The sequence below is a fragment of the Acanthopagrus latus genome, chromosome 5 (assembly GCF_904848185.1).
Source record: "Acanthopagrus latus isolate v.2019 chromosome 5, fAcaLat1.1, whole genome shotgun sequence".
NCBI lineage: Eukaryota > Metazoa > Chordata > Actinopteri > Spariformes > Sparidae > Acanthopagrus > Acanthopagrus latus.
This window is the reverse complement of record NC_051043.1, coordinates 7,427,431-7,440,016: the sequence shown is the minus strand read 5'-3', so window position 1 is coordinate 7,440,016 and position 12,586 is coordinate 7,427,431. Positions and strand designations below refer to the sequence as shown.

The following is a 12,586-nucleotide window of genomic DNA, read 5'->3' as shown; positions in this document are numbered from 1 at the left end:
TGTGCACGGTCACACAGGCGAAGACACACACAATACCCACTTTGGGGAGGAAGGTCCCCCACTTGGAGCCCGTCTTATTAGACAATTCATCGAGGTTTGCTAACAGGAACCGTCCGTGAAGTGCGCTTCTTGTGCCGCCTATAACAGTTTACAAAAGCTGGACGACCAGTGGACTTTAAAGATGTAAACAAGTAGCTGCTATGAATATTAACAGCCAGAGAGCACAAAGTCAAAACACCGGTGCCTTTACTGTAAAGCTGCAATAAATATTGCATTATTTAGAGTCAAAGACAAGTCAAGACAAACCAAATTGGAAAGTTTATGGCCGCAGAGCAGGAACACAACAGTCAGTTTAATCACTGTCTAAAGTGTTTTTACACTTTTAATGAGGCAATTTAGTGAATTTAGCCCTTTCAGACAGTGAGTGGAATGTGGTGTATGCCTGGCGAACATGGTCTCATTGTTCTGTCTCATAACCAGCCTCTGTTTTCTGCTCCTGAGCAAAGACTGCTGGGAAATCAGGCTCCTTTTTACAAAAGGATCGGCGAAAAATGGTTCTGCCCCAGATACTCTCAGAGTGTCCTAAGAGTCATCTGTGGCAAAGGTTTTGTTTTTTAGTTTGTTTGTGTGACTTCCCAGAGATTAATCATGAGGCATGGTGGACCAACATACTTTCCGAAGAATGATTTGATTCCAGCAGAAGGGATCTATATCCATGCTGTAGCTCTCACCAGCGGTTTACTCCATCAACAAAGATTTTAATAAAAGCTTATTGCTATATTTCACAACTGCCTCTGTCCCTTTGAGCGGGGCTATAAACACACTCATATTTACTGAAGGAGCAATGGATGAAAGAACTGAAGTGACAGATTTTTAATATCTTGTGGTTCTGTGTTACAGCAAAAGCATACTCAGCATTAAAAATGGTTCGGAGCGATGATGGGGAAATTGTAACGTTGTTTGTTTTACACGTAAGCAGATAATGGAGGAAAAAAAGCTAAGGGTTATATTTATAGACTTCAAACTAAAAGCGGACATGTGAGTACATTTGGTTACAGACAAAATAATTCTGAGATTATTTTTTTGTGTCAATAAGGCATCTAATGTGTAACTGGTAGCTAGAAATCTGTGTGGGACTGACCCAAACTTTTGTTTGAAGATGTTTGTAAAAGGAGTTCCGTTTAAATGAACTGATGGTCTAAAACAAATGTCCCTTCCAGACTTCACCACTGCATTTCACTATACACTTTCACAATTCCCTATTTTGGGAATTTCCTGTCTTGTGAAGAGTTAGGTGAGAAGAACTGATATCTCTCTCATTTCAAACTGCAGTTAGTATGAAGCTAGAACCAGGAAACGTTAAGCTGGGAAGACTGGGAATAGATTTCTAGATTGAATTAATACACAAACTGAAATGTAAAAACAACCAAGTTGTGGTTTAATGTAGAGTTGCCTGTGGACAGAGCTGGTTTCCCAGTATTTCGAGAATTAATGCTAAGCCAACGGCTCTTATCAAGGTCAAAGGTCCAGTTTGTAAGTTTGTTGAGTTTCTTTCCCAACATGTCAGATACTGATGCTTTCAGTCAGCGGACAGCCCGACGATAATCTGGGAAAAACCAGGGCCTCAGTATTTGGCAAGTTGAGAATGAGGCTCAACAATCAACTGTCTTACAAACTGGAACTTTAAGAGCAGGATTTATCTTCTCATCTGACTCTTGGCAAAAACATAAATACATAAATGACGCATATTTCGCAAAACATTAAACTAAGTATATCCCAGAGTGACCCGAAAGGAAACCAAAACCTTCGGGTTCTGTTCCACAAATAAAGAAAAAAGACAAAAACTCATTCAAAATCCTGTTTCTTTTTGTAATACTACAAATAAATAACAATCCAGCCTTGGAAGAGAACCTTTTGTGTGGTTTCTCTGTATGTTTAGATCAGGGTTGCCCAGAGTCGGCCCTGTGGGCCAAAGTTGTCCCGCAATGACGTTCAATAGTTCAAGCGGAAAAAAAACAAATATTAAACATATATATAAATTGTTGTTTATTCTATTCTATTTCTTTTGTGGTTGAGATGCTCTTCAAATATCTCGTTTGTTTTATAATCTGAGCACAGTCGGCAGAGCGACACTGCACACAGAATCAGTCAGTTGAGGGGACTTGTGAACCTGATACAATACACTGTAATGTAACTGGTGTGTAATGTAGCCACCCAAGATGGACAGTATGCTTTAAAAAAAAAAAACAGTCTAATATCATTGCTTGTTATATTTATGGTTGCCTCTAACAAACACCATTTTACATAAGAATCATCTTGGGTTTAACATCACGGCTCGACATAAGAAAGTCATGAAAGCACCCAAACGCATCACTGGAAAGTTAGTTTTGTATGTGTGTAGACAAATTAATTTTGTTTAATTAAATCTCAAAGGTTTTAAATGTTAAAAGCAAGTCTTCTAGTTGGTATCACATCAGAAGCTACTGGGACACAAGCTAATGTGGACATCATGACTTAAAGCCTCAATAGCTGTAGCGAGATCCAGACCGATGTCGAGAGGGACTGGGCATTTGTCTTCAGATTTCAAAAGCTGTGAACAGTTTGTCTACTGAGCTTGGATCAGTCTGCAAAGTTGTTTAAAGCTCTTTTGAGAACCTATTCTTTCATTTGATCTAAAATTGAAAAAAGGCTGCATCACCATTATTATATTGTTATTGTTCTTGTACAGTCTTAAATCTCTTAAAAACTATGAAAATGTTTCATAGATGAAGACAATGTTGTTACAGATGATAACCTGGATCTTTCTAATACAAGAGTAATGAAAAAGTTATTAAAGCGTGGTCAGATTACACTTAAATCCAACGGGTGAGTGCGCTCTTGTCACGCATTACTCCTCAGGAGAAAGCACATCGGAAACGCACACTAGCACACACTGAAGCCACAGTCATTCCCTGCTGTAGACGCCCATTATCTCCGCCTGCATCCATGTGTTGTCGACCCAGAGCAGGAACTTTGGGGGCCGCTGCGGTCAGGCGCAGGGAGAGGGAAGTTAGCGCTGGCAAAGAAAAGTCAAAGTCAGGCATTTTTGGAGTAAGATAAGAAGAGAGCGGCGGGAAAGGAAAAACTAAAATAACAAAAAAGCCGCTTGGGGGTATGAGATTACCCTGACAACACATCGCTCTGTTTTTGCCAGGGTTTTTTTTTTTTTTTTTCCGAAATATCGCAGCCTTTTAATCAACAAACACAACAAGGTGATAAGTGACAGACACATTCATCATCGGCGCAGCTACAGCGCGGCAGAGTGTGTGTCAGGAGGAGTCGCGTCACTTCGACCTTTGAGGGCACAATAAAACGGAGGCTTGTGTGGCATGGGCAGGTGCTGCGGCTGAGTAAAAATCTCAGAGTATCCGGTGTCAGGCCTTTGTTTGCTTTTTTGATTTATTGCTGACCACTGCCCCACCTAACATGTGCGGAGGAGAGCCCGCTCCCCCCTCCTCTCAACACCTTGCCCCATATAAATAAACCCTATCGCTGCAGGAATGCCTGGGGTCCGGCACTCTCCCTGCCGTTGGAATTCTCCCCGCTGATAAGAGGACTGTTAGAGTTCGCTTCATCGCCATACTCCCGTCTCAACACACACTGACTCACAGACCCAACATCCACCACCGACACATCTGCTGCCCCTTTGGTTTCCGTCCACACATAGGCCACAAGTAAGAGGCCGACGGCGTGACTCAGCGGGATAAAATGGCGATTAAAGCGAACCACGCTGTGGCCAATCGATGATACTGTTGAGGTGAGTCAAGTAAACGACCGGCTGTGCGATGGTAAGCTAAATGGGACCGCAATTGAACAGAGAGAAACCAGACAAATGTGGGCTGAGTATAAAAACGAGTCATTCGAAGCTCAGGTTAAGAGCGTCTTTAAAACAGCACACTCAACCTCAGAACCTTTCCAGCTAAAGACTGGTTCAGCCACTATCAAGGCAAGATTAAGTGTCGCTACACTGGAGCCAGATATGCTTATAAAGCATTCTCAGGAATCATTTTGTTGTTCAATGTTCCCAGATACACCAGATGGAAAGACTGACGCCACTCTTCTGTGGGTCGGGTACACACAAAGCTTCAGCCAGGAGTTAGCTTAGCATATTTTAGCTGAAGACTGGAAACAGCGAACCTGGCGTGATCAAAACAAAACTAAATCTGTCTACCACCTCTTCTAAAGCACATGCATTCAAATCGAATAGAGCTATTCAAAGGTCCCATTTGTAAGAAAAGTTGACTTTTGAGTCTCGTTCTCAACTCATCTTGTTCTGACACTTTGGGATTGTAAGTCAGGTCGGCCACCATCCCAAAGCGTCAGTACTTGACGAGTCCGAAAACAGACGGGTAAAACATCAAGAGCAGTAACAAATAAGCGTGTTTCCCAAAATGTCAAACAACTGCACCATTAGCATTTATATGGATTCCCCATAAAATTTACTTTCACTACGCTATTCGGTCGGCTGATTTTCTAAGAAAATCTACTTAGAAAATGAGGGCTGACTGGCCGGGCTAGCCACCTGGCACCATTTCTATCTGCTCTGACGTGTCCTTTGTAGACTAAATGAATGAATAAACTCATGATTTGCCCTGTTTTGTTGGTAGCTACTTCTCTAAGTAAACATGAAGCGATCCAGTTGATTCGTGCCAAGCAGTGCCATAAATATATAATAAATATCACCTGGAAACGCAAGAGGGAAGGAAAAGTTGCCTGTTTCTACTTTGAGTAACCCAAATGAGGCATGCTGTGAAAAAGAAAGCCTTAATTAAAAGCAATTAATTGTAGGTTTTTGCGTGAAGAAAAGCATTATTGCACTGCACTGTGGGGTAACAGTCACTGCAGCTATTTAAATCTCCACTGTAAAATGTAATGGAAACTTGATGTCAGGACTGACACAAATTCAAGACAAACTTTTTGGTGAAATAAATAATTTGATATTTTTGAGAAAACAGTGGTAAAACTTATTAACACTTATTAAAAAGTGAATTGCACTTCAGTTAATAGTTATTTCACTGTTACCTAACAAGGAAGTGTGTAAAATGAAAAACTAATGTTTATAATATTTAGGAAATGGTTAATAAATACTGCCTAGTTCCTCTATAAACTTAATTTGGATGAACATTCTAAAGTTACAACTAATGTTTATAAACCTTTAAAATTGTTTCAAAATGGCTTGCAAAGCATAGTTAACTTAAAGCAAAGTATTAAGTTAACTATTTCTATATGATGGTAATCAAAACTCTTTATTGAATGCTTTGTCCATTCAGTATGAGCTTACAGTTAGCAGCTGATTAGCGTAGCTTAGCTTATAAAGACTCAAAAAAATGGGAAACACTTCACACAATAGTTTTCGCATGTATCAAACAGTTATATAATGTGTTTATTAACGGGGTTTAGAGGTAACGCAGATTTTGCTAGCACTGGAAAGAGCAGAGTAGCTTTTTCTCCTGTTTCCAGTCTTTATGCTAGGCTAAGCTAACCAGCTGCTAGCTGTAGATTCATCTCTAAAGTAGAAAATTGAGAGCAGTATCAATCTTCTCGTTTGCCCAGAGGCAACAAAGCGAATAACTTTTGTTTTGTGATTCTGCAAAAAAAGATTTGTTTGTTGAGTCGGTTGGTGGGATGGGCCGACAACCAACCCAAGGAATTTTTGATGACCTGGGAATGAGTCTCTGCAAAAGAGCAAGCTGAAACCAAGATCTGGCCATTGCTCAATAATAACTTCTCCAGTCCAAACTGGATCCAGGACAACTGTTCTTTTACAACAGTGACCCTCGCAGACAAAAATATTACGGCCCTAGTTGGAATATTTTTATCTTAAACCCTGAATACCAGCCAGCAACACTGACACACTGGGCTCAAGTGCAGCCAATGCGGGGAGCAACTGTCTTGCACTGCAGCTGTCTTGGATGAGGGTGCATCAGGGCCAAGGGCGTGCATGCTGCCCCCCCCACCCCCAACACACCCTGAGCATCTGTGCCCACTCATTCAAGCTGGCACCCACTGAGCCAAAGCCATCAGTCACCGGCGACGATGACAACAAAATACGCCGAGGGAGGAGCACGGTTTGACTTGGGTAGAAACCGCAAGCTAGGAGACGGCAGCACATTCGCACATAGAACTGCCACTGTACGTTCTCTTCATTTGTCTGTTATCCATTAAAAACATTAAAACAAACACAGCTGCCACCACACAGAGCGGAGGAATGACTTACCGCTCTGTGTGTTTAGGCTGAATGTATATCATGTGTGTCCAGATGCAGATTTTTTTTTTTTTTTCATCACAGAAAAAAAAAACAAAAAAAAAAACGAATAGCTTTCTCTTTCACACAGAAAAGACTAATAATAATAATGGAGACATGGAGCTCTGTGAAGTGAAGCTATGCTGTTGAGGGCTGCCGAGCGCTGCCTCCTCCTCCCTCTCACCCCAGTGTCGAAGATCTGTTAGTCAGGGGCAGGGGAGTTTTCAGTCTCCAGGGGCACATCCCTCTGAACCGCCTGCCAAGCTTCTCCTCTCCCTCCTCCATCCTCTCTCTTGCTCTGCTCTCTTTCTTTGTTCCCACTTCTTCAGCTCCTCATGCTCAGCTCTCTCCTTCACTTGAGCCACTCTTCGACTTCCGTCACTCGCTCCTGCCTTCCCCTCAGCGACGCCACTTTCCGCTTTCACACTCTTATCTGTTTTTCCCCTTCTCCTCTTCCTCTCCCAGAGATCCAGCTCCTCTGCAGCCGTGCATAATTAGGCCTAAACACAAGCCTGCGCAGGCTCACATCTGGAAGGAGTTTGGACATGGCAGTTTCCTACCAGGACGACTAAATATTTAGGTTGAGAGTTACTGCGTGTGGATGAACTCATGATAGAGGGGGTGGGAAGGGGAGAGAAATGGGGAGCTGGAGATGAAGAATGAGAGGGAAAGTGGGACATAATGGTGGACGGTTGAGGATAGCATGATGCATCATTAAACTGGTGATAGGCGTGAGTTTACAGGAACTGTGCAGAATGTAATCTGACGCAGTAATGTAATCAAGAGCCGGAGGAGGAGGTGATAATACCGGGCGACTGGTTGCTTCTTTACGGCTGGCAGGAACAACAAACAGCCAACTAATAGTTTTAATAAACAAATCCCTGTTGGGATTTCCCATGAGGCTGAGGGGCCTCAGCTGGAATGTTCACAGGGGCCAGCTGTTGTCCATTACACGTAGCAGCCGGCCCCGGAAGCCCTGGGCCCGGTGTCCTCCGGCCCTCGCCTGCTCAGCATGGAGGAGAGCATTCCTCCAGGCTTGCCCCAGGAGAGAGGGCTGGCTGTCAGGCCCGTCCGACGCGGGGAGGGACCGAGGTGGCGCAGGGCACGGGGAGAGCTCCCCTGCTGCACCTGGGATACTGTCCGCGGTCGCCGGGCGGGCTGAGGAATGTCAGGAATAACACGAATATCAACACAACTTCTCACATTCCACATCTGGAGCTAATGTCATGAGCGACGACGGGAGCGTGGGCGCTCGAGGAGATCTTCAGGAAAATTAGCTTTCCAGACACGAGAAAGGTGAAGGTGAAACGGCGGATTAACGGTGGAACTGCCTGCTCACAGGATGCTGGACATGTGAACAGAAACGACCACTATGAGCAGACGCTAAGATGGAGGATGGTCTTCAATCACCTCGACCAACGCCACCCAAGCCACTTTTTTTTGTTCCTCCGCTGGGTTCCAGCAATGTGTTCCCCAGATGTTTATTCTGCCTTTATTAAGCAAGAAACATAAGGACCTATAAATTGACTCCTGGCTGCCTTAAGCTCTCCTGGGGCATAAATCCACTCACTTTACCTCAGTTGAACATGTTCTTTTACTGTGCCCATGTGCAGCTAGCTTTTCTCCCACTGGGTGTAGAGTACACAGACAGTAACACACTGTGGGAACGAGCAGCGTCTTCAGAAAGCCTGAGCAGCTGTGAAGAGCTCGCTGCTTTACAACACCACCCAAAAAAATGTGTCACTGACAGAGCGGTAGTCCATCCATCATGGGAGATAGTGTGTTTTGGCGCGTGATGTGGCCCTTTCAAGTTTTGTCCAAGCAGACCAAATGAATAACTGCTCCGTAATTAAAAAAACATCAGGCTCGGTCCAGAATTATTGCAGTCCGGTTCTCACCAAACGGTTCTGGTGAAAACCGAAAATCTGTCCCTTTTGATTCTAGTTTTGCAAGTCAGCTGGACCATGTGCAGGGCGGGGAGGCGGAGGGTGAAAGGGAAAGCTGAAGTCAGAGCTGTCTGGCTGGGTCAGATTCAAATTTAAAGTGACAGAGTTGTGTCAAAGAGGCAGGGCCAGATGATGGCTGCCCTCTCACTGATCCTCCTAATGCTTTACAGAGGCCTCCACACTACAGAGTCAAACTGGATCAAGATGTAAACTTCTGACCTAATGAGCTTTATTACTCCTCAATACAGTTAAACCTGAGGTCATGGGTTCGGAGTCATGGGTGTGTGTGGGCTTAACTGGAGGACTGTACCCTCAATTTGTCTCTTCATGTTTCAAACTAAACATTCACCCGTGGAAACACTGTGGATCCTGAGGGGGGAGCGAGGTTTTCCTCGCACAATCTGTAAGGTTATAAGGTCAGCGTGATCTCACCGCAGCAGCGGCAGCAGCGGGGTGATCAGAACATACATCATTAGCACAGAGGTAACACATAATTTGCCAGACTGTTCCAACTCACAGAGCAACGGTCCTGTTGGGCAGCAGGCTGCCATCCGGGGGTTCACTCAGCTCCTCCTTGCTGCAGCTGACCCTTTTCCCCACGGCCGGGACGCCGTGCGCTTTGGACCGCTCGTCCGTGCAGCTGCAGCCGCTGGTGGAGGCGAGCAAGCCGGGGCAAGCCTGGGAGAACCTCGGCTCGGAGGCGGACAGCAGGAGCAGCATCAGTACCAGACGCCCCGGCAGCAGAGGGATGCCAACGCCGGGCGCAAACATTGTCCTTCGGCTGGATCTCACCTCAGCTGCACCCCCGCCTCCAGTCATCCCATACCTCCACCATGAAGCTCTCGGGGGTGGGGGGGTGTAAAAGAAGGCGAGAAGAAACGAAATAATCTCTCAGGTCTTGAATGAGCGCTCAGCAATTAATTATCCGCTCATTTCAGAGAATATTCAGCGCCGGTTTTCCAAGAGTGTCCCGTTATGTCATGGCAGCCCGGGCGCACAGTTCCCTTTGGTCCAGATGGCCAATGAGTGGATGTGTGAGTCCATCCAAACGTCTCCAACACCCTCACACAGGCGCAGGACTGTGTCTCGAAAAAGTTGGAGGGCGCGTTAATTACCTGGAGAGACTTACATCACTTTTAGGGAAACTCGGGAGTGTTCCTCGTTCCCGTTATCTCCGGCTCTAAAAGTTAATCCGGGTTGATGAGATTCGCGACAGAGCAGTCACAGCCGGAGCCACACACTCATCTATAGGAAGAAAGTTGAGACAAAGTATATTCTCAAACTTTTTCCCATCTGTTCCGCTGCTCAGCAAAAAAAAAAAAAAGTTTTCCTTTGCGTTTCCCCTCCGATCCTGTGCGCACACGCTCCCAGCTTGAGCTGAATTTAATCAGCAGAAGATTTTTTTTAATATACATATATCTCGAACAGTAAGTGAACTGGTCAGGATCGGCTCCTGTGTAATTCCCAAAATCTAGCGGTTTTGCCTGCTTGCCTCTGTCACACTCAAACTCACTTAGTTACAACCCCAAGTGCGCCCGTTCCGTCTGCGTCTGCGCTCTGGTCCCCGCGGTCCTAGCGCAGCCAGCCCGGCCGGAGACAGACAGACAGACAGAGAAGAAGGTTCACACGTGACCAGGCGGGCAGGCAGACAGACAGACAGACAGACAGACAGGAGGGAAACACACCTGAGCTCACCTCACACACCTCCATCACACAGTCCACTGGGATACGTCCTGCTGGTGTTGGCCCTAAATAATATGGCACAACATTAAGAGAAAGTGAGAGTGTTCGGCAGCCACTATTCAAATATGAATAAAAGTTAAATCGTTTTTAAATAATTTGCATATATTCGTTGTGATGTAAGTAAGCTGATTGGGAATAATAACGTGTAATTTTAAAGCCTTTATAAGAGAAACATATGTCAGAATTACACAACACTCAGTGCTGGAAGAAGTATTTCTTAAGGGAAAGTACTGATGCCACACTGTGAACATACCCCACTACAGTAATCAGCTTTCAAACCTGACTTAATTAAAATTATGTATGTTTAATCAACATGTACTTAAAGGAGCAATACGTAAGAATTGATCCTCTGTTATATTCATACTCCAAACAAACAGGTGGCAGCAAAGTACCAGGGTAGCTGCTAACTGCTGCTAACTATAGCTGCTATTAGCTAGAAGATAAAGTTCTCAAAAAAAAAAAAGTATACATATATACTCAAGTAAAATACACTGAATTTGTCATTTGTTATGTCTTGATTTATCACTCTGCAGGTGACATGAGCTTATTACCTTCTTAAATGACTGGAATGGTACTCGGTCAAGTACTTACCTCTGCCAAGGCCCACAGTCCCCTTCTGTTCTCACTCATAGATACCAAGTTACATAAACATGCCAGATTTGTTCATCAAGGCCCCGCCACTATTTTCTTAAAGAATTAATGAAAATGTCAAAAGAATGGCCTATTTCGCAATGTATGAGAAACATCCAGACCCGCACCAAAAATTAATGGGGTCCATTCTGGGCCGAGACCCATCCTCCACACAAGTTTTGTTGAAATCCGTTCTAGTTTTGGAAAAATCCTGCCGACAAACCAACCAACAAATGGACACAGGTGAAAACACATCCTCCTTAGCAGAGGTAATAAGCCTTACTGTCATATTAGCGAGAACATCATAAGAAGACAATGATATTGAGGGTAATAAAAACTAGGTTTACTTAATATAAATGAGTTGGATGCTATGTTGTTGATGTTTCTGCTGCTTTTTTGTTTGAATTAGCTGCTTCCAGTCGGGCTATGGACGGCAGGAAGGTCTTGATTTCTATGCGCGCCTGCTCTGGGAGAATAAACAACAGTTATGAATGAATGCTGAAGGCCTCTGGTGTATTGTGTGTTTCCGGCAAATCAAAATGCTTCTCATTCAATCAGCAGGAAGGAGAGGAAGCGAAGACTGTTATAGATACACTCCGGTGAATTGTTGCTGCAGAAAGAGTTACGGCCGTCTGGAACAATTTGATCCTGAAAATAAAATTAGACGGAGCTGTCATTTCGTAGATGGCAACTCTGTGACATAAGTTAGTGCCTTGTTTTTCTAGTCCAGAGGCAGTTATGGTCGTGTCCACTCAGAGGCCGCAGGCACCAACGAGCTACCTGCAGTACTGAACATATGTGGGACAGAGTGGAAGTTTTATGTGGTGACTGTGGTGATGGAGTGTAACCACGTACATTTCAGTACAATCTTCAAGCACTCGATGTTTTTTGGGAGTATCTCCATCTTGTGCTATATTGCTCTTCCATTCCGCTACATTTTGGAGGCAAATATTTCCTTTTTATTTTACTCCACTACATGTTTGATATCCGTAGTTATAAGTTACTTCACAGATTACATGCTGCATCAGTGCCAAAGTACCATTTTTCAATCAGTCTATTTTATAATCGATTACATGAAAAACACTGATTCTGACCATCAGTCGACCCGTAGTACACAGTATTTTCAGTGCATTAGTGTAAATATATGTATCATTTACGTTTACTTTTGATGGTTAAGTACAATCACTGTCAGATACTTCAGGACTTTTACTCGAGTATGTCTTATGAGTATTTTGCACAACACTATGAGTTTATCACAAATATTCAACATCAGCACATCTAGAGATACGTGGTTTTCACTGGACAGGACAGTAATCTGTAAAGTAAGTAATGTAGAGCAGTAAAGAGTACAACATTGACCTCTGATACGAAGTGGGGAGGAGATATAGAGCTGTATAAAATGGAAATACTCCAGTAAAGCGCCTTGAATTTGCGTTGGTACTGTACTTGAGTAAATGCACTTTGTTACTTTCCAGGTTAAAGAAGAAGAAAAAATAGTATACAGGGGAAGTTCTTTGTAATCATCTCACATCAGATGCTTTCAGACTTTTACTCTATTCTTATGAGTGAGTTTCCCTTACAATCAAAGCAATGTTTCAGCATATCATTACTTTTACTTCAGTCTGACTGCAGGGTACTTCTTACAGCAGAAGGTGATGGCCCCGGTTAGGGAGGGCTGTGTGATAGAGGCGAGCTTGTTCTGAACGTAAACGAGTTTTCGCAGTTGTAACAAACAACCTGCCGAACATTAACAAGAAGTGAAGTCAACTGGGCGAGAGAGTGTTGCTCTTCGCTTACCATATGTTGTTTTAGTTGTCAGGGCAGATATAACACCGTCTGTGGGCCGACAGATCTAGTTCAAATGCTGAGATTTAGAAATAAGGCTCGTGTTGAAAGAATAATATGTATTTTTTCAAGTATGACTTTTTCCCCCCTGAAAGAAGCACACACAATCCAAAAAACACAGAGGGTCATAAACTTCCTC

At 43.9% G+C, this 12,586-nt stretch overlaps 1 protein-coding gene across 1 annotated transcript in view; it reads right to left on the bottom strand.

The window, feature by feature from the left end:
- adgra2 (adhesion G protein-coupled receptor A2) overlaps positions 1–9,754 on the bottom strand; it is a 45,076-nt gene extending 35,322 nt beyond the window's left edge. Inside the window, exon 1 of the mRNA XM_037097353.1 lies at positions 8,747–9,754. Within this exon, the coding sequence (XP_036953248.1) occupies positions 8,747–9,048 (302 nt within the window). The 5' untranslated portion in view covers positions 9,049–9,754. The remainder of the gene's footprint in view (positions 1–8,746) is intronic.
- Positions 9,755–12,586: the final 2,832 nt, after the last annotated feature.